The sequence below is a fragment of the Scyliorhinus torazame genome, chromosome 6 (genome assembly GCF_047496885.1).
Source record: "Scyliorhinus torazame isolate Kashiwa2021f chromosome 6, sScyTor2.1, whole genome shotgun sequence".
NCBI lineage: Eukaryota > Metazoa > Chordata > Chondrichthyes > Carcharhiniformes > Scyliorhinidae > Scyliorhinus > Scyliorhinus torazame.
Window position 1 is genome coordinate 43,419,896 of NC_092712.1, and position 24,542 is coordinate 43,444,437.

At 47.5% G+C, this 24,542-nt stretch overlaps 1 protein-coding gene across 1 annotated transcript in view; it reads right to left on the bottom strand.

Annotated features, from left to right (window-relative positions):
* LOC140424765 (obscurin-like) overlaps nt 1-24,542 on the bottom strand; it is a 1,044,598-nt gene that overhangs the window by 794,398 nt on the left and 225,658 nt on the right. The window contains 3 exon segments of the mRNA XM_072508149.1: nt 2,227-2,380; nt 15,379-15,491; nt 24,014-24,280. Of these exon segments, the coding sequence (XP_072364250.1) occupies nt 2,227-2,380; nt 15,379-15,491; nt 24,014-24,280 (534 nt within the window).

Here is a 24,542-nt window from a genome sequence, read left to right on the forward strand (position 1 = left end):
CACTGCCTGACCAGACCTTCCCCTTGCTGCAGCTGGCCTCCGTGACCCTGGACCAGAGTCGGCCCCGGACGCTAGCGAAAGCCACCACAACGATCGCCATCAACGGCCACGTGACATCGTGCCTGATCGACTCCGGGAGCACGGAAAGCTTTGTCCACCCCGACATGGTAAGGCGCTGTTCTATTGTTACCCATCCTGTAAACCAACGGATCTCCCTGGCCTCCGGGTCACACGCAGTGGAGATAAAGGGGTTCTGCCTAGCGAACCTCACTGTCCAGGGCAGGGAATTCCACAATTTCCGCCTGTACGACCTGCCGCACTTCTGCGCAGCCACCCTTCTTGGGCTGGATTTCCAGTGCCACCTACAAAGCCTGACCTTTAAATTTGGCGGCCCTATACCCCCCCTTACTGTCTGCGGCCTCGCGACCCTTAAGGTTGACCCGCCTTCCCTGTTTGCAAATCTCACCCCGGATTGCAAACCCGTCGCCACCAGGAGCAGACGGTACAGTGCCCAGGACCGGACCTTCATCAGGTCCGAGGTCCAAAGGCTGCTGAAGGAAGGGGTCATCGAAGCAAGCAACAGCCCCTGGAGGGCTCAAGTAGTGGTGGTAAAGACCGGGGAGAAACATAGGATGGTCATCGACTATAGTCAGACCTGCACTTATTTAACCACAAAATTGCCCCTGGGACTGGGCATTAAATTCTAAAAAATCAAGCCTCGAGCAGGAGCCCTCCAATGTGCGACCTCCTCCTACATGCCGCCACCGGAAGTCCCCCGAGCTACCCCTTATTTTTAAAGAATGACCCTTAGTTCTATATTCTCCCACAAGAGGAACAATCCTCTCCAAATCCACCCTGTCAAAAACCCTCAAGATCCAAAAGGTTTCTGCCATTTGCACGCATGGTTTCTTCCACAGAGTGACTGGACACCTCATGGAGAGCCATATGCAGCAGACTACTGTGAATACCGGAGATGAGAACTTTGTGCAACAACTACTTGGCGAGAGGAGGGAGTAAGACATCCTGGAATCAGCACCACATTCTTAGATCCTCAGGTGATAAGGGAGGTACAGTTCCACCTTGAAACAGAGGGGAAGCAGATGTCTAAAGCATCCGAGGGCTTCTCTCAAAGTGCTCTTGGTATGGACAGAGGCTCTTCGGCGGACGCAGTTCCCATTTATGAAGACGACAGGCTTGTCAGTGGGAGCCTTGATGACCACAAGTGTGAAGTTGATGACCCTATGGGCCAAGGGAAATCCTTTGTTGGCCCCAAATCCTATCATTCCCTCAGCCTAACTGCCTAGATTGGTGTGAAGACACACCTATTTGATAGCCCTTGTGAATATGGCATTTAGATTCACTCAGTGTCCAAAGCTTTCTTCCATCCCTTCTTCTACTCACTCAAATGTCAGCATCAATATGCCACTCTAGCAGTGTGTTCCCCACAGCTCTGTCACACTTTCCCCTTCCCCCACTAGCTATGCTAATGTCCATGCTGTGGTATCCTTCTTGCCAAGGCTCATCAGTAAATACGATGACTGCCATTTGCAACAAAAACTGCCCTCCCGCTTGCTCAACCCCTTGTTATACCTGACAAGACTCTGAAGCTTCCATCCACATACTTCCCACACAATATTTCCACCTTTTCCACCTCCGGGCCCTCCTCCTTTGGGAAACTAATCTCATGCTTTTATTTAAACACAGTGGTGTACATCAACTATTCCTTAATTTGCATGTGGGATAAATCAGTATTCGACTCTGTATAACCAAAACAATGTTAATTTGTTTGGTTTGGTATTTATCTCATTCCTCTTGGTCTTATCTATTTTCAGGGTCCACTTTACACTGCAGAATAGAAATGATTAGAAGTAGATTGACTGTACATTCCATGGAATTTCCCACAAATTTTGAGAAATATTGAAATGCAAAATGATGCAACAAATGTTTAGATGTATAATTATCGATTATCCCACATTTTAACAGGAATCAAATGGACGAAGGTTGAAAGAAGACGTGCATTTATGTGGCTTTCCTCATAACCACCAGAAACCTCAAAGTGCACATATCAGTCATTATTGAATGGCGGAGCAGACTCACTGGGCCAAATGGCCTAAATCTACTCCTATGTCTTATGGTCTTTGTACGTAATAAAATACTTCTTGAAATGTAATCATTGTTGTAATATGACTTACAAAAAGCAAGGTAAAATAATATCTAACCACATACCATGGACAGTAAGCATAGCTGTCGACTTGCAATCCACTGCATCACATGTGTATTGCGCTTGGTGTTCATTTCCACAGTGGTGAATGATAAGGCTCCTTTGCCTTCCTTTAGATATAATGGTATATCCTTTGCCTGGTTTAATTTCTACATTATCCTGCAGAAAATAAAATCAGAATGATGAGGTGTATATTATACAGATGTACAACTGGAAACTATTTAAAATTAGCCATCAAGATTCACAGTGAATTGAAGAAGAAAGGTAAAGAAGTTCATTCAAAATTGCAAGATAATTGTCAAAGCTGGACAGCTTCAATCTACTTTCAGAGAAAACTTAATAAAAATGAAAACCTGAAAATGCTTGAAATATGAAATGAAACAAAAATTCTGAAAATATATACAAAATATTATAATGTGAAAAGTAAGATTTTGAAGCCTCCCATCACCAGAAATGGAGCAATAAAGCTGGAAATGGTGAAGCACAATGTGGATAATACCAGAGTCCAATAAGTTCAGTGTAAAGTACAATCTAACTCACTGCAAAAAATGCAGGTTAGGTTAATGTTACCCCCACCTATTTATGTTGGTGGTACTTTCTGCAGTTTTTTTTCTGCTGAAAGTTTTGCTGCAGTCTCTGAAGCGCATACTCGGTTGGGGTTGTGACTTTTTTCAGTAATGTCAATGACAGGAAAAGCAAGCACTCAATGCTAGCAGAGGATTTTATGTCCCATGTGACTGATGCTACTCTGAACCAGTCTGATACAATAGGCAGGTACGGCATTGACAGAACCTGATTGCACTGAATCCTGGTAATCTACAAGATCAGGAACAGGTACAAAAACTAGGCAATGGAAGGAATCTTCTGCTCCTGCCAGTGGCAGGATTCGTGTGGGTGTGGAGCACTAAATTTGGGGTGATTGAAAAAGCCAGCAGAAAATGAGTTTGGAATTTTGCTCTCACAAAAGAGGTGGGTGTTTTGAAGGTGGGTAAAATGGGTCGCGTTTCTCGCTGGTCTATGTCAGGAACCACATTTATATCTAGATAAAAGCTCCCATTCCCAACGTTCCAGTGAAGCTCAACGCAAACTGGAGGAACAGCATCTCATCTTCCGGTTAGGCACGCTTCTGGTCTTCAACAACTTCAGATGATTAGCTCTTCCCCACCTCGACCCCTTTGTTTTCATTCCATTTCATTTTAACTGTCTTTTACATTATTTCCTTCTTGTCTTTCGTTTTCTAGAATTTCAAGAAATTGTGCAGTAAAGGTTAATAAGGGGCTGCCCCACCCACTCACATAACTGAGTGGCAGTTACCTGTCAGTCACCCAAAGACACTGATTGGAAACTGCATTGATCTAAAGTACCAGGTGGGGGGGGGGAGTCATCTCAGGCCAATTTGAAAGAGCAATTCAAAACTCACTCCCAGTGAGCCAGAGAAGACACATCGAAGAGTGAGACACATCGAAGAGTGAGTTTGGAAATTTGAAGCTAGGTGGGAATTCGAAGCTGGGTCGGGAAGAGGTGCCTTTTATCCCTAGATTTGTTGCACAAATTTCCATGGAGTGGCCTTGTCCTGCTGGAGGTGACTACAAGGGAGAGAACTGATTGGTGAGTTGCAGGTAAGGCAGAGAAGTCCTTCATATCGAGAGCGGAGTTGAAGGAGAAATCGGGACTGCAGTCTGAGGAGGTAAGTGGTACTTATGTCTGTGACTCTGGGTTTTCAAATTGTGGGGTGGGAAAACAAAGTGACGTCACAGTAAAGCTGTGACTTGATTGGCTGGTAGGGAATCTGTGTTAAATTTGAAATAAAAACACTGAAAAAACTAATTAAAACTAATTACTTAACTAGGTAGAGGAGTAACTAAACCTGAGGGCAGAGATTAGTATTTAGCATTTAAATTTTACAGTAAAAATCTGGTGCCAGGGAACACATAGTTAATTGTAACTTAATCTAATAACGATTGAAGTGATTATTTTGAATTAATTAACTAGTGCTTAAATGTCACTCAGCAGGGTGCAGTGCTCGAACTGTGATATGTGGGAGACCCGTGACGCTTCCAGCATTCCAGTCGACTACATCTGCAGCAAGTGTAACCAACGGCAGCTCCTCACAGACTGTGTGGTTTGGTTGGAGTAGCAGTTGGATGCACTTAGGAGCATGCAGGTGGCGGAAAGCGTCAAAGATAGGAGTTATAGGGACGCACCAAGGTGCAGGCAGACAGATGGGTGACCGCTAGAAAGGGCAGGTAGGCAGTGCAGGAATTCCCTGTGGATGTCCCCCTTTCTAACAGGTATACTGTTGGGATAGCCTATCTGAACAAACACAGGACATCCTGAAGGGGGAGGGTGTACAGCCAGAGGTCATAGTACACATAGGTCCTAACAACATAGGCAGGAAGAGTGATTAGGTCCTGCAGAAGGAGTTCAGGGAGTTAGGCAATAAGTTAAAAAGCACGATCTCTAGGGTTGTAATCTCAGGATTACCCCCTGTGCCACGTGCCAGTGAGGCTAGAAATAGGAGGGTAGTGCAGCTAAACAGGTGGTATAGGAGGGAGGGATTCCGATTTCTGGAGACTGGGATTTTGTCCAGGGCAGGTGTGACTTGTACAAGGACGGGTTGCATCTAAACTGGAGGGGCACCAATATCCTGGCTGGGAGGTTTGCTAGAGTCACTTGGGAGGATTTAAACTAGTATGGCAGGGGGGTGGGAACCAGAACGCTAGCTTAGAAGGTGTAATAACTGAAGGGGAAATAGAGAACAAAAATAAGAGAACAACATCACCCTGTCAGCTTAAACGCAGTGGTTTGAAGTGTATTTGTTTCAACGCCAGAGATATAGTGGGTATGGCAGATGAACTTAGAGCACTTATTAGTACTTGGATTTACGATGTTGTGGCTATCGCAGAAACATGGTTAAAGGGAGGGCAAGATTGGCAGCTGAACGTTGGAGAATATAAAAGCTTCAGGAGAGATGGAGGGGGATATAAAAAGGGTGGGGGCGTAGCATTACAGGTTAAGGTGAATATTATAGCCGTACTGCGGGAGGACATTTTGGAGGCAACCTGGGTAGAGCTCAGGAACAGGAAGGGGCAATCACAATCTTTATTACAGGCCCCAAAACTGCCAGCGAGAGATAGGGGAGCAGATAGATAGAGAGACTTTGGACAGGTGCAAAATTAACAGGGTTGTTGTAGTAGGAGATTTTAATTTCCCCTATATTGACTGGGACTCACTTAGTGCTAGGGGCTTGGATGGAGCAGAGTTTTTAAGTTGTATCCAGGAAGCCTCTTGATGCAATATGTGGAAACATCCACATATTGCATCTTCCAACTCGGGAAGGGGCAGTACTGGATCTGGTATTGGGGAATGAGCCTGGACAGATGGTTGAGATTTCAGTAGGGGAACATTTTAGGAGTAGTGACCACAATTCCGTAAGTTTTAGGGGACTTTTGGACAGGGGTGAGGGTAACCCTCGCGTTAAGGTGCTAAACTGGGGAAAGGCAAATTACGACAACATTAGACAGGAATTGAAGAATTTGGATTGGGTGCGGCTGTTGTATAGTAAATCAACATCGGACATGTGGGAGTCCTTCAAGCACCAGTTGATTAGGATTCAGGAAAGTCATGTTCCTGAGAGAACGAAGGATAAGTATGGGAAGTTTCGGGAGCCTTGGATAAGGAGGGATATTTTGAACCTCGTCAAAAAGAAAAAGGAGACTTTTTTACGGTCTAGAAGGGTGGGGACAATCGAAACTCTTGAGGAGTATAAAGAAAGTCGGAAGGTACTGAAGCGGGAAATTAGGAGGGCTAGAAGGGGTCATGAAAAGTCCTTGGCAAGTCGGATTAAGGTGAATCCCAAAGCTTTTTATTTATATGTAAAAAGCAAGAGTGTGGCCTGGGAAAGGATCGGACCACTTAAGGACAGTGGGGGAATCTATGTGTTGAGCCAGATTTAATGGGTGAGGTACTAAATGAGTACTTTGCATCAGTGTTCACCAAAGAAAGGGACTTTGTGGAAGATGATTCTTGGGTAGGATGTGTGGACAGTCTGGATCATGTTAACATCGATAAGGAGAAGGTATTGGGTCTGGCGAGTCATGCTACAGTTGCATAGAACCTTGGTAAGACCGCACTTGGAATATTGCGCACAATTCTGGTCACCATACTACCAGAAGGATGTGGAGGCTTTGGAGAGGGTGCAGAGGAGATAATAATAATAATATAATAATCGCTTATTGTCACAAGTAGGCTTCAATGAAGTTAGTGTGAAAAGCCCCTAGTCGCCACATTCCGGCGCCTGTTCGGGGAGGCCGGTACGGGAATTGAACATGCGCCATTGGTCTTGTTCTGCATTACAAGCCAACTGTTTAGCCCACTCTGCTAAACCAGCCCCTTAAGAGGTTCAGGGCGACATTCACCTTGACGGCCACCGGGGGCAAGTGTCCTCCCCCATATCTGGTTTACCAGGATGTTGCCTGGTCTGGAGGGTGTTAGCTATTTGGAGAGGCTGAATAGACTCGGACTGTTTTCATTAGAAAGATGGAGGTTGATGGGTGACCTGATAGAGGTCTACAAGATTATGAAGGACATGGATAGAGTGAATGGGCAGGCACTCTTTCCCAGGGTGGTGGGGTCAGTCACCAGGGGGCATTGATCGGTTTAAGGTCCGTGGGACAAAGTTTAGAGGAGATGTGCGAGGCAGGTTTTTTACACAGAGGGTAGTGAGTGCCTGGGACACACTACCAGGGGAGGTTGTGGAAGCAGACAAATTAATGCTGTTCAAAAGGCAACTCGACAAAGACATGGATAGGATGGGTAAAGTGGGATAAGACACTAGGAATTGCTGAGGGTTTTGGCCAAGACTGGTACAGGATTGGAGGGACTAAGAGCCTGTTCCTGTAATGTATTGTTCTTTGATCTTTGAGGGGGTAGTATGCGGGGATAGTTATCTTAGACCATGCACCCCACTGGATGGAGATTCGGTTTAGAACGGGACGAGCGCAGAGGCCGGGGTTGAGGCTTGATTCAAGGTTGTTGGCGGATGGAGGTTTTTGTGATAAGGTGTGGGCGGCGATTAAGGAGTATGTGGAGTTGAATCAGAATGGGAGAATGTGAAGGGCAGCACGGTGGCGCACGTGGTTGGCACGGTTGCCTCACGGCGCCGAGGTCCCAGGTTCGATCCCGGCTCTGGGTTACTGTCCGTGTGGAGTTTGCACATTCTCCCCGTGTTTGCATGGGTTTCGGCCCCACAACCCAAAAGATGTTGAAGATAGGTTGATTGGCCATGCTAAATTGCCCCTTAATTGGAAAAAATGAATTGGATATTCTAAATTTATTTTAAAAAAGAATGGTAAGGTGTCAGCGGCCATTATTTGGGAAGCACTGAAGGCTTTCCCGGGAGGAAATTATTTTGTTTAAGGTTTGTGCAGATAGGGAAAGGAGAGAGGAAAATGACCATCTAGCGAGCGAGATAGTGGAGGTAGGCAGGGAGTATACGAGGGTCACCACGGAGGGATTGGCGAGGAGGAAAAAGTTGAAGGGGCAGATTGACAGGTTGACAATGGGGAAGGCGATAGGCCAACTGCGTAGGGCAAGAGAGGTGCAAATGAGTATGGGGAGAAGGCGAGCCGCATGCTGGCACACCAGCTGCAGAGGCAGGCCGCGTCCAAGGAAATATTGAAGATACGGAATCGGGCTGGGGGTGTGGTGTTGGAACCAGGGAAGATAAATGAGGCATTTAAGGAGTACTACCAGGGACGTTATGAGGCAGACCCAGGGGGAGAGGAGGGGGACATGGGGCGGTTTCTGGACGAGTTGGAATTTTCCCAGGTGGAGGAAGCAAAGAGGCAGGCATTGGAGGAGCCGCTGGGGCTGAGGGAGGTGCTAGATAGTATCAGGAGTATGAAGTCGGAGAAGGCTCCAGGTCCGGATGGGTACCCGGCAGAATTTTAGAAGAAATTTGCGACGGACCTGACACCACATCTGTTGAGGGCGTTGATACGCAATCAATACGCTTGAGTCCACGTGGAGTCATATTGATTCAGCTTTAATCAAATAGAACTGTACCCAGCAGCAAAGTTACCGAAGTGAGGGCTGCTGGGACGGCATTGGTTCTTATACCCCGCCTCTCAGGGCGGGGCTATGTACATTGCCCAATGGTAGACCCCGCAGTCTAGCCAATGGTTATTCCTCTCTCTGGTACCGCAATACCTGGTATTACCACAGGCGTTTAATGAAGCTCTGGAGAAGTGGGAGCTGCCAGAGACGATGATGCAGGTAGTAATCATGCTAATTCTGAAAAAGGGGAAGAACGCGATAGAATATGGTTCATATACGCCCTATTCACTATTGAACACGATGTTGGCGGGGAGCCTGGTGGATTGAGTCCTGGGGGTGGTTGCAGAAGATCAAACAGGCTTTGTGAAGGACAGGTAGCTAGTGAGTAATATAAAACAGTTGTTGAATGTAGGGATGAATCCATCAGGGGCTCTGGTACCGAAGGTGGTGGTGTCCATAGACTTGGAGAAGGCATTTGATTGGGTGGAGTGGCGGTACTTATTCGAGTTTTTGGGCAGGTTTGGATTTGGGCCAAGATTTGTGGCATGGTTGCTATGTGTGGCACCAAGGGCGAGTGTGAGGACGAATAATATGAGTTTGCAAAGCTTTGACATACACAGGTACACGAGGCAGGGGTGCCCGCTGTCACCGTTGTTGTTTGTGCTGGCCATAGAGCCGTTGCCGATGGTTCTTAAGGGGTCGGCGGAGTGGCGGGGGATTATTAGGGGATAGAGGGAGCACCAGGTGTCGTTCTATGTCGGTGACGTGTTGCTGTATGCTTCAGGTCCAATGGAGAGTATGGGAAGGATTATGCGCCTGTTGGGAAGGTTTGGAGGGTTCTCGGGGTACAAACTCAATGTAGGGAAAAGCGAAGTTTTCCCGGTGAATGAGCTGGGACAGCGGGCTAATTTAGGAGGGGATGCCAGGTGGCGAGGGATAGGTTCAGGTATTTGGGGATTCAGGTAGCGAGGGAATGGACGGGGTTCCATAAGTTGATCTTAATGAAGCTGATGGAGGGGGCCAGGGGGGATCAAATAGGCACGGAAAAACAGACCCCCGGCTCAGTTTAAAAACCAGCCCAGCTCCATTGTTCATCTCTGCCTTTGAGAAGGTGGTGGTGGGCAGCCTTCTTGAACTGATGCCATTCATGTGAAGGAACAGTGACATAATTCTGAGTCAAAATGGTGTGTGACTGGGAGAGGTACTTGCAGGTGGTGGTGTTCATTTCATTTCAATCCCCATAGAGTCCAACAACTTTTAAAAAGAAATTTGAACTTCCAGTGAAAGGTCACCACAACGATGAAGGCAACTTATACTTTAAACTCCAGAGCAGAATTTCCCCTTTTAATACAATCAAAAATTCCACTTCCAGGTTATACTTTAAGTAGATATTCAATTCTCCTGGAACAATTCCAAAGTGATTATTATCTCTCCAAGGTTAACTTCTGTTCTTTTCCTTTCTCCGCCTGATAGATTTTGACTCCAGAACTGTCCTTCACAGTGAGGGTTTTCCTGAAGATCCACTCTCCAGCTCAAGATTAGCAAATCTTTCAGCTCATTTTAAATCCTCACAAATTTTACCTTTTCAGTCCAGATCCTACATACAGTGCTGCACAGTGAACCAGAGAGACCAGCTACCTCTAACTGCACTCTCTCTCACAGATCCTGGCAAGCTGGCTTCTCTGATCCCACAAATGGCTTCCAATGGACCGACTTCTCTCAAAACCCGTTGTATTCTGGTGGAAATACTGATTAAAGATCCTTTAAAGACTCCAACTCAATTCTATCTTGGAACCATTTAGTCAAGCTTGCCGCACATTTTCCTCAAGCTTCATACATATAAAGGTATGCCACCCCATACGACTCATGCCTCCTCATGTCCCATGACAAGGTATGCCCCTCAAATAACCCCGATGGCCCCTCATTCCCCCTTGTCAAGATATGTTCCACCAAGCAACCCCTATGGTCTCTCATACCTCCATGTCAAGCCACGACAATTCCATGCCCATTCACCCACCATACCCTATACAAAAGCAATTAACCCTATGATGACAGTACGATGTGCAAAAAACGCTTTTCAAAAGGTCATTCATTGATAACTGTCCACCTTCTTATAAAACTCTTTTTCACTACAGCCCTATAAAAGTGACAATCATCCAGACCCTTTAAAGTTCAATTAATGAAACCGCTGAAACTTGAAACCTCTTAATCTTATACAAATAAATATTGTGAAATTGACAGAACAGATCAGAGAGCCGGATCTGACAATCAAGCAATGTTTTCTCTGGGGCTCAGGTGTTTCAAATGGAATTTGAGACTCATGCCTCATTATGTATTCTTGGCATAGCTGGGCATGGGGGCATTAGGTGGTATAGGGGTTGTTTGGGGGACATACTTGCTTGGGGGGGGGGGGGGCGTTGCATTAGGGGAACCATTTGAACTGACCTTTTAAAAGGTTCCCTTCTGCTGACTATGATTAATGACACCTCTACAGTGCCATGATCCACTGAAAACCACCCCGACACCAAAGAAATTACTGAGGACAAGAACATGCCTGCTCCTGCAATTAAGCTAGTCACCTCACGATTGCAGGGTGCTGACTTTAGGCCCAAACCATCCTGCACTCTGTAAAGGCCCTGTTGAAATTAGAAACCACAGGAATGGGGCGGAGTTCCTGGAATCAGGTCCAGCCATCATTTCTGAAGGTGATAATCCAAGCCTGGCAGTCTATCCGCTCATAACACAGATGTTTCTGCCAATGTCCACCTTACACGTTCCTCTGGGTAAAACATGGGCCTCTCTTTAATTTTTAACAACCGAACTACCCAGCTTTACTGCTAACAGAATGTAGAACAGATCACATAATCTCTTTCTTTTCTCCATTTTGCCCTTAGTCACAAAACATTGCCAATACAGAACCATCCATTAAAGTCTCATCACTGTAATACCATGCGTGCAGTGCCCTTGTTCCTATAGCTAGTACAAATCCTGGATATGGAAGGTATTGTTGAAGGAACATTGGTAAATTGCTGCAATGCATCTTCTGGATGGTACACACGACTGCCATGGTTAACCGGTAGTGAAGGGAGTGAATGTTAAGATGATATATGATGTTCCAATGAAACAGGCTGCTTTGTCTTGATGTGTTGAGCTTTTTAACTGTTGTTGGAAGTACACTTATCCAGTCAACTGGAGAGTGTTCCACACGCTCCTTATTTGTACCTCATAGATGATGGAAATGCTTTGGGGAGTCAGGCGGGGAGCTAACTACTGTGCAATATCCAGCTTCTGTCTTGATCTGGTTGCCATGGTATTTACAGGGTTGCCCAGTTAAGCTTTTGGTTAATAGTTACCCCAGGATGTTGAAGGAGGAGATTCTGTTATGATAATGCCATAAGAGAATCTAACCAACTCCCCTTGACATTCATTTGTTGCAAATGGTCACGAAGTGGCACTTGTGTGACCACTTATTAGCCCCAACCTGAATAATGTCCAGGTTTCATTGCATGTGGATATTATTTGAGGAGTTGCAAATGAAACTGAAGACTGTAATCATCAGCAAGCATCCCCATTACTGACCTTATGATAGAGGGTAGGTCGTTAATTAATGAAGCAGCTGAAAATGATTGTGCTCTGAGGAACTCCTGGAACAACGTCTGGAGGCTGAGGTAACTGACCTCCAAGAAGCACAACCATCTTTTTTTGCAAAGTATGACTCTAGCCAGTGGAGAGTTGCTGACGTTGCTGACAAAACTGCATGAAAGCTAACAATTTCTCATATGAAAGAACTTTGAGGCAATTGCAGGTAGATAACTTCGTGGGTATGCTCTGAGCACCATAGAAATGGCTAAGGAAAGAGCAAGTGGTTTCTAGGTGTCTTACAGTTCTGAAAAGCTTGAATCGTATAAACCCACCATGATACATTTAACTACTTGGCATATGGGATGTTCAGGAAGCGATTATGTATCATAGAATCCCTACATTGCAGAGAATGCCACTCATCTGCAACGACCCTCAGAAAGAACACTCTACCCAGGCCCAATCAACCGCCCTATCCCCATAATCCCACCTAATCTTTGAACACTAAGGGGCAATTTAGCATGGCGAATCCATCTAATCTGCATATCCTTGAACTGTGGGAGGAAACCAGAGCACCCGGAGGAAACCCATGGGGACACTGGGAGAACATGCAAATTAATAATAATCTTTATTAGTGTCACAAGTAGGCTTACATTAATACTGCAATGAAGTTACTGTGAAAATCCCCTAGCCGCCACACTACAGCGCCTGTTCGGGTACACTGAGGGAGAATTCAGAATGTTCAATTCACCTAACAAGCAAGTCTTTTCGGACTTGTGGGAGGAATACGGAGTACCTGGAGGGAACTCACACAGACACGAGCAGAGTGTGCAGACTCCGCACAGACCGTGACTGTGGTAAACCACGTGATTGCATTGTCTGGACTGTACTGTATCATACATGCCTGGGCTTGTCCAGGTTGGCTCCGCCCATGGCTCCTCCCCTTGGGGCTTCTGTATAAAAGTGGCAAGTCTCCGCCTCCGGCCCCAGTTCGGGTCCAGAGGCTGGAGGCTTGCTGTTTAGCGTATTAAAGCCTCAGTTAACTTTTATAAACTCGTTGTGTATTATTGATGGTGGACCAGTGACCCACGCCGTGAATTGAACCCAGGAAGCAACAGTGCTAACCACTGTGCTACTGTAATTCCATCCAGACAATCACTCAAGGTCGGAATTGAACCCATGTCCCTGGTGTTGTGAGGCAGCAGTGTTAACCATTGTGCCAACCTGCTGCTCCAGCACAGAAAGGTTCATTACATTATTGGCTACTGTGATGGCACACAAAATATAGTGAAATTGATATAAACTGACATTCTCAAAAAATGTATAGTCAGAGTTAGTGACCATGCCAGCATTTAAGAGTATGTTACATAGGGCTGGATTCTTCCCCCCCGCACGCCGCAAGAATGCCACGGGCGAGACATGGATATTGGAGAAGTCGATTGACCTCGGGCGAGATTCTCCGGTCGCCGTGCGGACATGTCCGGATAACCCCACCCATAGTTTTTTAAAGAAAAGGCTATAAAAGGATATTGACCCAAAGTGGGAGTACAATTACATCTGTTATTACTTTTGCAAAGAAACTTTGTGATGCACAATCAATAACCTCAGAAACGAGATTGGAGACAATTGAAGGCTTTAATACGCTAGATGTTTCCCCCAGCAGCGCAGAAACAGAAGGAAGCTGCTGGGACAGCACGGACTCTTATACCCCGCCTTGCAAGGCGGAGCTAACATGTAAGCTTATCCAATGGAACAAGTACATTCTCCACCAATGGTATTCCGGCATTACTAGGTACCGTAATCCTCCTAACACAGACTACCACACTTTGTTGAAACTGTGTGCGTGCAAGCTACAATCCCATCTAAAAACTCACTTTCTTATTCAAAGTTGTTGCAAGTGTTGATAACTCACAAATATGTGGCCATCTTTGCCACAAGTCGAGGTTTGAATTTTTGCAGGTTAGGTAAATCACAGAACGACAGAAGGCAGCAGTTTGACCTGTCATGTCTGCACCAGATCTCTGTGTGAGCAATTTACCTAGCTCATGCCACTCCCCCATCATCTCCCATAGCCATGTACATGCTTCCATTTTAGATCACAATCTAATTCCCCCTTAAATACTTTCATTTAATCTGCCTCCATCGCACTCGAAGGCACTGCATCACAGGTGCAACCGTTCACTGGGTGAAAATGTTTCTCCTCATGTCATCATTACTTCATTTTGCCAATTATCTTAAAACTGTGCTCTCTTATTCTTGATCCTTTCACCTACATTCTTTTTCGACTCTGTCTGGAATCCTCGTGATTTTAAATACCGCTATCAAATCCCCTCTTATGCAGCCCCTATCTACTCCACGACTGTCCACATTCATCTGCAATACATTACTTGACTCTAATCCTGTCTCAACCTGTAATCAGCCAAAAAAAAGCGAATTATTTGTTTTGTCATGTCTAGACTGGATCATTTCAATTCTTTTCTCTATTTCATCCCCTTAGTTCCATCCTGTAGACTACCACAAGTCAAAGTAATAACTGGGCTGCTTTGACCATCAGATTTCCTCTATATTAGAAAGTATCTTACCTCCAATCTCGCTGGCCGGAATTCTCCAGCCATCTGCTGGAGGCGGGATTCTCTTGGTCCGTCGACAGAGCACCCTCACTCACATGTTTCCCGGTAAGGTGGGGTGGCTTCAATAGGAAATCCCATCGACAGCGGCGGACCCAGAGAATTCCGCTGCCAGTGAATGTGGGCCATCACCCACAATCGAGAAACAAAAGGCGGAATTCACCGCAATCGGCAAATTGGCCCGACGCTGGCACCAAGAATGGCGCGAACCACTCCGGCGTCGGCCAACTGGAAGTTGCGGAATCCCCTGCACTTCTGGAGGCTAAGCCGGCGGCGGAGGGGTTGGCGCTGCGCCAGCCGGCGCCGAAGGGACTGCCCGAGTTAGCGCATGCGCAGAACCGCCTGCGTGTTTTAGCGCATGCGCAGACCGGCCGGCGTATTCTGCCGCATGCGCAGGGGGGTGTCTTCTCCGCACCAGCCATGTCGGAGCCTTCAGGAACCGGCGTGGAAGGAAGGAGTGCCCCCACGGTACAGGCCCGCCTGCAGATCGGTGGGCCCCGAGCGCGGGCCAGGCCACCGTTGGCGCCCCCCCCTGGGGCCGGATCACCCCGCGCCCCCCCGAGGACCGCACCAGCCGGCCTACCAGCCAGGTCCCGCCGTATGGGAGCATGTCCTATCCGCGCCGGCGGGACTGGCCAGAAACCGACGGCCGCTCGGGGATTCACGCCGCCCCCCCCGATGATTCTCCGGCCCAGCGGGGGGTCGGAGAATCCCGCCCACAGTATTTGTGCGGCATCATTAGGGAAGAACACAATGCACACCTGGCACACCAATCAGTTGTTGCCATTTCTGTGTTTAAGCCAGTCGATACTCCTGCACAATACTTACATTTGAGCTATCACTTTTTTTTGTTTACTCAGCTTTCTCTGATAGATTTTTTTCATGCATTCATACCTTAAACCATTTCACTTCTGCATTGGCTCTCGAGAGTTCACATTCAAAAATAGTTTTATCTTTCTCTGGAACTTTGATATCTTCTAAAGCTTTGGAAAAAGTCACCGGAGGTTCTATTTAAAGAAAATAAGAGAGTAACTGCAACAGGTGCGAAACATATTTTAAAAGTTGCATCTCAAAGTACTTGCAAATTTGCATTCAATCTTTTTAATGTTAGCAGAGACTTAACTTATTACTTAAATTTTAAACCAGGATTTGAATGTTCCACAATTGAAATGTCATAACACCTAGGAGGTAAGATCAATAATAAAATCAAACTCAAACTGCCACCAAAGTTGTTCTTTCTTCACAAGGAATACTTAGACACAGCACTAGGCAAGGACCGCCATTGTCGTGGCCTGCATGCTAACCATCTTTCTGTGCAGCCCATTGACCACCCACCATGGCCCCTGGTTCTGCAGAGTGACACCGGCCATAGGGTGCCCCCACTCTTCCATCCCACCAACCCCAACATACCACACCCACCTCAACCGGCCACCATCTACTGGCGGGGCATCACGCCCAAGGGAAGCGCCCACAGTAGCCCTTACAAGGGGGTGGGGGTGCGGATGGGGCCCGCAGAGCGTTCCGCTGGCTTGGATAGTGCCATCCAACGGTACCCCTTGCAGCAGGAACGGGCACCAGGGCCAGAGGCCCACATGGTGCCAGCCACCGACATGGCCATGGGTGCGGGGATTGAGGGGGTGGAACATATGGGGGCAGAGTCCGCGGTGCAAACAGGGGCCACCATGTAGCCCGCTGGACCTAGTTGGGCACCGGGGTATGCACCATGCTAACATGTCAGCCTTTCACTCCGTGCAGACAATGAGTATTGGAATTCAACCAGCAATGGTGGCTTTGCTCCTAGTCGCCGCAGCCCTGGGGATGCACTGGGGCTGTACCAGCTGGAGCTGCTCGAGGAGGAGGAAGCTGCAGCAACGGAGCCTGCCCCAGAGGAACAGGAGGATGGAAAGCCGGCCACACAACAGGCCAAGGAGCAGGAGGAGGTGAAAAGGAGACGCCGCATGATTCCTTGCGTGTACCAGTAGCGCCTATCATTCGAGGACCTGCCAGACCGGGCATGCCATCAAAGACTCCGACTGAGCAGAGGAACAGTGCAACAAATCTACCAGATCATGACGCACCTGGCACTGCGGGGGAATGGGGGAAGGCATCCGTTCCCGGTGGCCAATAGGGGCGGTCACCCTGACCATCTACGCAACGGGGTCCTTCGAGGCGCCGAGTGGGGACCTGTCTAGAATCTCACAGAGCTCATAGCATTGGTGCATCCGCGCCATCACGAATGCCCTATATCTCCAGTTGGCACAATACATTCATTTCAATGTGGACCGAGCCCACCAGGAGGTCTGGGCAGCAAGGTTCACCGCCATTGCCGGGCCAACACGCACGGGACGCTCTGTTCGCCTCCAGGTTCACCAACTGGGGGGCGGGGACTGGCCTGGGGCATGGACAGCCTATCCCATCCGTGCCCCCCGCCCACCTGCAACCACCTCCATGATACATGCACTATGGGATGTGAACCCTGGGTTGACATTAACAGCGGGGAGGGTCCATGGGACGGAGGATGATGACAACCCACTCGGCGATGAGCTCTGGTGGCTCCACATCTTTTGACAAAGTCTGACTCCTAGGGCGGGATTCTCCGACCCCCCACCGGGTCAGAGAATCGCCGGAGGACGACGTGAATCCCGCCCCTGCTGGCTGCCGAATTCTCCGGCGCCGGGGATTTGGCGGGGGCGGGAATCGCACCGCGCCGGTCAGGGGCCGTTGGCAGTGGCCCCCCCCCTGGCGATTCTCCGGCCCACGATGGGACAAATGGCCACCCGTCTTTTGCCGGTCCCACCGGCGTAAATTGGAGTAGGTCCTTACCGGCGGGACCTGGCGGCCCGGGCGGTCTCCGGGGTCCTCGGGGGGGCGCGGGGGGATCTGGCCCCGGGAGGTGCCCCCACGGTGGCCTGGCCCGCAATCAGGGCCCACCGATCCGCAGACAGGCCTGTGCCGTGGGGGCACTCCATTCTACCGCACCGGCGGCTGTAGCAGTCCGTCATGGCCGGTGCAGAGACGAAACATCATCTCAGCGCATGCGCCAACTCGCGCCGGCCGGCGGAGGCCCTTCGCCGCCGGTTGGCGTGGCGCCCAGCACCATCCCTGCCGGCCGGCACGGCGCAAACCACTCCTGGGCCGGCCTAGCCCCTGAAGGTGCGGAGGATTCCGAAGGGCCTCCACCGGCCGGCGTGAGTTGGCGCATGCGCAGGAGCACCAGCGTGTTCTGGCGTGATCCCAGCGCATGCGCAGGGTGGTTCTTCTCCGTGCCGGCCATGGCGAACCGTTACAGCAGCCGGCGCGGAGGGAAAGAGTGCCCCCATGGCACAGGCCCGCCCGCAGATTGGTGGGCCCCGATCGCGGGCCAGGCCACCGTGGGCCCCCCCCCCCCACGGTGCTATATCCCCCCACGCCCCCTCGAGGACTCCGCAGGCCGCCCGCAGAGCCAGGTCCCGCCGGTAAGGACCTTGTTTTATTTACGCCAGCGGGACTGGCCGAAAACGGTTGGAGTGGACATGGGAAAGGCATTTAGCAGAAAAGACGGTTGATCAGCAATGGCAGACATTTATGAAAATAGTTCATGACTCACAACAGAGATATACCCCAGTGAGGAAGACGGATTCTAGGAAGGGGATAGATCAACGATGGTTAGTCACGGAATTAAGGATAGTCTAAAACTGAAAGGATACAATTTCAGACTAAAGGGACGATTCTTTAAAACAGAGATGAGAGGAATTTCTTCAGCCAGAGGGTGATGAATCTATGGAACTCTGCTGCAGAAAGCTGTGGAGGCCAAATCACTGAGTGTCTTTAAGACAGAGATAGATAGGTTCTTGATTAATAAGGGGATCAGGGGTAATGGGAGAAAGCAGGAGAATGAGAATGAGAAAAATATCAGCCAAGATTGAATGGCGGAGCAGACTCGATGGGCCAAGTGGCCTAATTCTGCTCCTATGTCTTATGGTCTTATGAAAGAAAAAACATATAAAGTGGTAAAGATTAACAGTAAACCAGAGGATTGGGAAAGTATTAAAAGCCAACAAAAGTTGACCAATTAAAAGAAGATAAACTATGAGGGCAAACTAGCAAGTCATATAAAAGTGAACAATAAGCTTCTTTAAATATATAAAAAGGAAAAGAGAGGCCAAGTTAAGATCGGACCCTGAGAGAATGAGACTAGGGGATTAATAATGGGGAACCAGAAAATGGCAGAGGAGTTAAATAAATACTTTACTTCAGTCTTCACAATGGAAGACAGTAATAACATTACAAAAGTACTAAATAATCTGGGGTATAAAGGGGGTAATAAATGCAATAACTATCATTAGTGGAAAAGTATTTGGGAAACTAATGGTGCAAAAGGCTGGTAAGTGACCTGGACTTAATGGGTAGCACCCAAGGATATTCCCTTCCAGTCGGGGAACACTTCCGCAGTCAAGGGCATTCAGCCTCTGACCTTCGGGTCAGTGTTCTCCAAGCAGCCTTTAGAAATTGAGCAGAAACACTAAAGATTACTTTAAACGGCTACTTAATAAGATAAGAGCCCATGATGTTGGGGGTAGTATGTTAGCATGGCTAGAGGATTGGCTAACTAATAGAAGTCAGAGAGTTAGGATAAGAGGGGCATTTCAGGATGGCAAACTCTAGCTAGTGGAGTGCCATAGGCAAGTTCCAAAACCAACATGATAAACGATGACCAGGAAATATTAACACTTGTTTGCAATTTTAGTAATAATAATAATAATCTTTATTGTCACAAGTAGGCTTACATTAACACTGCAATGAAGTTATTGTGAAAAGCCCCCAGTCGCCACATTCGGGTACACAGAGGCAGAATTTAGAATGTCCAAATTACCTAACAGCACGTCTTTCGGGACTAATGGGAAGAAACCGGAGCAAACCCACGCAGACACAGGGAGAAGGTGCATTTGATGTAGTCTATTTGGATTTCAGCAAGGCTTTTGATAATGGGAGATTGATAGCGAAGGTAAGAGTTCATGGGATCCAAGGAAATTTGACAAATTGGATCCAGTATTGATTGAGTGGCAGGAAGCAGAGGAGGATGGTCGAGGGGTGTTTTTCACATTGGAAGCCTGTGTCCAGCGGGATCCCGCAGGGATCAGTGTTGGGGCCCTTGATGTTTGAGGTTCATAAAAATGATTTAGACATGAATGTAGGAGGGTAGTTAAGTAAGTTCGCAGGTGATGTGAAAATTGGTGGGGTGGTAAATAGCGAGGAGGATAGCCTTAGATTACAGGATAGAGACAGACTGGTCAGATGGACTGATCCGTGGCAAATGGAATTCAATCTGGATAAATGTGAGGTGATGCACTTGTACAGGACAAACAAGACAAGGGGATGCATGATAAACGGCAGGACCCTGGGAAGCACCAATGATCATAGGGATCTTGGTGTGCATGTGCACCGGCACCTTTAGGTAACAGGGTAGGTGGATTCAGTGGTTCAGAAGGCATATGGTATGCTTGCCTTTTATTAGCTGAGCCATAACGTTTAAGAGCAGGGAGGTTAGTCTGGAACTGTATAAAACATTGGTTAGACCACAGCTATAGTACTGTGTGCAGTTTGGGAATCCACGTTAAGGAGGGATGTAATAGCACTGGAAGGGGTGCAGAGGAGATTTACTAAGATGGTGCCTGAGCTGGAGAGTTTTATCTATGAGGAGAGCTTGGATAGACTGGAGTTGTTTCCCATGGAGCAGAGGACATTGAAGAAGGATATGATTGAGTTGTGTGAAATTATGGTGAGCATGGATAGAGTAGGCAGGAAGAAACATTTTCCCCTGATGGAGGTATCGATGACCAGGGGACATAGATTTAAGGTAAGGGGCAGCAGGTTTAGAAGGGATGTGAAGAAAAACCTTTTTCACGCAGAGGGTGGTGGGAATCTGGAACTCACTGCCTGAAAGAGTGTCAAGGCACACGAGTGCTGGAAAATGATATTAGAATACTTAGGTGGTTGTTTTTGACCTGCGCAGATGCGATGGGACCAAAGGCATTTTCTGTGCTGTAGACCTCTATGACTCAATATCAATAAGTATCAGGATAGGACGAAAATGCAATTTATGCGTTCCTGGTAATGTTGTTTAATGAGTTATCCCACTGGTTTCAGTAGGCGTGATTCTCCGGCCTTGATACGCCCTCGCTTAAGCGTAACGAGGCCGGTGATTAGAGGGAGAGGCCAAAAACAGGATGCGCGCCAGGTGTCCATCAGTTTGTGATGCAACCGGCCCGCTTCCATAGTGAAATCGGGATCTTGCCATAGCATGGCGATAAACCAATTATCACCACTTAAGCTCCATTTCCATACAATTACCGAGAGCCACCACATATCCAACAGCCTCCTGTCATTCAGCAGCCTCCCCAGCAAACGCTCACACTTTCGCCGATTAGCAGTCCTTTTGAAACTGGTGGAAGGGCTTCTGTGAGGAACCGAAGGAGTGAGCAGCCATCTTTCCTCACAGGCAACGAGCCTGGGGGTCTTGGGCTTGCCACCCCAGTGCTCGATGGGGGGAGGGGGACCCTTGGCTGGGAGTTGGGGGACCCTCCGCAGGGGTGGGCTGCCATGGGAGGGTGTGGGAGGCGCTGGGGGGGCAACCGCGTCCGGCACCACCATGCAAACCCCTGGATCGTGTGCACCCGTTCCGGGGGGCAACCCTTGTTCCTGCCTGTCTGCCCCAACGACCACCCGTAACCCCCACCTACTACTGAGGCTTCTGGCTTTGCAGCTGAAGGCTATTGCCGAAAGGGAATTGGCAATCATGGTTAAGGGAGCACTTCACAGATGCCAAACGGATACCCGTGGGTGGGCGGGCCATATAGCATGTGAGCGGCACGGTAGCACAGTGGTTAGCACAGTTGCTGCACAGCTCAGCTCCAGGGTCCCAGGTTCGATTCCCGGCTGGGTCACTGTCTGTGCAGAGTTTGCACGTTCTCCCCGTGTCTGCATGGGTTTCCCCCGGGTGTTCCGGTTTCCTCCAACAGTCCAAAGACGTTCAGGTGAGGTGGATTGGCCATGGTAAATTGCCCTTAGGTTAGGTGGGGTTGCTGGGTTACGGGGATAGAGTAGAGGTGTGGGCTTAAGAAGAGTGCTCATTTCAAAGGGCCTGTGTAGACTCGATGGGCCGAATAGCCTCCTTCTGCACTGTAAATTCTATGAGTCATCGCTTGGCATCCCAATCACACCTTGATTGGATTGGATTGGATTGGATTTGTTTATTGTCACGTGTACCGAGGTACAGTGAAAAGTATTTTTCTGCGAGCAGCTCAACAGATCATTAAGTACATGAGAAGAAAAGGGAATAAAAGAAAATACATAATCGGGCAACACTACATATACAATGTAACTACATAAGCACTGGCATCGGATGAAGCATACAGGGTGTAGTGTTAATGAAATCAGTCCATAGGAGGGTAATTTAGGAGTCTGGTGACAGTGGGGAAGAAGCTGTTTTTGAGTCTGTTTGTGCGTGTTCTCAAACTTCTGTATCTCCTGCCCGATGGAAGAAATTGGAAGAGTGAGTAAGCTGGGTGGGAGGGATCTTTGATTATACTGCCCGCTTTCCCCAGGCAGCGGGAGGTGTAGATGGAGTCAATGGGTGGGAGGCAGGTTCGTGTGATGGACTGGGCGGTGTTCACGACTCTCTGAAGTTTCTTGCGGTCCTGTGCCGAGCAGTTGCCATACCAGGCTGTGATGCAGCCTGATAGGATGCCTTCTCTGGTGCATCTGTAAAAGTTGGTAAGAGCCAATGTGGACATGCCGAATTTCCTTAGTTTCCTGAGGAAGTATAGGCGCTGTTGTTCTTTCTTGGTGGTAGCGTCGACGTGGGTGGACCAGGACAGAGTTTTGGAGATGTGCACCCCTAGGAATTTGAAACTGCTAACCATCTCCACCTCGGCCCCGTTGATGCTGACAGTCCTTGATGCATGGACACTGTGCCTGAACACTGCGGGTTGCAATCCACACATCCGAACATCCAGGGAATGGGACACAACTCCGGGGACATGCCCACAGCCGGAAGGTGGGTGAGCGCGACAGGGAGGGGGAAGATGGGGTGGGGAGTGCCTGGAGAGATGGGCAAAGAGTCCAGAGGTCAGCCACATTGTGGAAGGAAGTGACAGAGGCATCATCATGGTTGTGCAAAAAAGTGTTTAATGTGTTGTACAAATCCCACTCCCACTGGTGCTGCACCTGCCAACGTCCCGTCCTCCCCACCACCTACCTACACACATCCCCACCCCCTCCCCCAATGCCCTCAGTGATCCTTAACGTGCTTGATTTTCCTAGCTCTACCACTACGTTTAGGTGTTTCCCCAGAATGCACATCTCATGTGGAGGCCGCCAGCTGCCTACCTCATCCCATGGCCTTCGTTCCACTGGCAGGCGTCCTCTGGGACCTGAAGGCCCCGGCTCAGCCGACGGCACATGCACATGGTTTGTCGGCCTCACTGAATGAGCACCAGGAAGCTCGCGGCAATACCCGCTCGCTTCCACACCTGGAAATTTTTCCCGAGAATTGCAGCCAGTATTTTTAAAGTTGTGTTGGATCAAAACTTCAAGCTGTATTTACCATGAAGTTTTTTTCTTATGTATCAAACTCTCATCTAAACACTCTAGCATTTAAATAATGACCTATGAAAGTTCAACACATAAGTCTGCAATTCCTTTGCAAATACTTTAACCCACTGAAAAGAAATGGATTTATGCATCTGATAAAATAGTAAAGCTAGGAATTTTCAAGTTTATATTCTAGATTATGTAATTCTGAAATGTTCCAATCATAAAACATTAATCAATGGTAATGTCACTTGAATACGATCAGTGTTCGTGGTAGCCAAAATATTTTAAAAAATTATTATCTACATTTTAGAATTTGTACAATTTGCAAAGTGAACTGAACAACCATGGGTTTCTTATTCCCCAAAATGGAAATGAATGTTTTGAAATGCTGTAAATTTTCATTTTATATATTCTTTAGATATGCTCACACCATGCAGTGAACAGTAGTTGAGAGTGCGGAACATAATACCAGCAGATACTAAATAACTAATCTCATTAAGCTAGGCATTAAAGGAGAAGAAAATGTAAGGGAATAATATTTACGCAAACCCTTGGAAGAAAATGAGTAAGTTACTCTAAATGTCTTTGTTTTTAAAACATCACTTTTATTGTTAGAATCGATAACCTCAAGCATTGTTTTCTCTCCTGTTAGGTTGCTTCAATGATGTGAATTATGGGAAGAGTCCCATGCATACTGTAGTAGTTCCACTACAAACAGGGATGCAATCTCAAAATGGTCAAAGAATCATTCAGCGGCTGGTGTAAATTCAAACTACAAACTAGGTACATGGACACCCCAATAGTGAGGGAATGCTAGGACCTCCCTGGCAGTAATAAAATTAACATTTTAAATAAATTTGAAGAACTTTAAAGGGATTATTCTCTTTTATAAGAAGTATTTTGATGCCCCATAATAAACCACAGGACTTCTCTTGCCTTTTAACACAAGCTTTACCTGTTACGATGAGTCTTCCTGATGTACGTATATCTTCAGCTTTGAAACTAATCAGCCCTGAATCTTCAACCTTCAAATTGGACAATGTCAGGGCATGCTTCTTGCCCAGTGTGGTAATCCTACAGTTGCCTCCTGATTTCATTCTAATACTGTCCTTCAACCAGGTTGTTTCCACATCTTCATGGGACAGCTCAACTTCAAATGTGCAAGTTTCTTTCTCATGCACTTTCACTTCCTCCAACCCTTTCATCAGCTTAATTTTTCTCACTATTTCAAAAAATAATTGTCATCAATATTCTGAATAATAAATTGGTAATTTACAAATTATTATAAACAAAAGGGGTTAAAAGTGGCAAAAATTAAGAAGGCAAAAGGGAAGAAAGCTTAATTTATTGAAATTATGTACTTGGACCCCACATAATCATGACTATCATTAGTTTGATACCCTTAGTTAAACTGTAGCTGGTATCACTGAGAATTGAGATAAGATGGAATTAAACTAATTTGGCAGGGGGATGGGAAACTGATT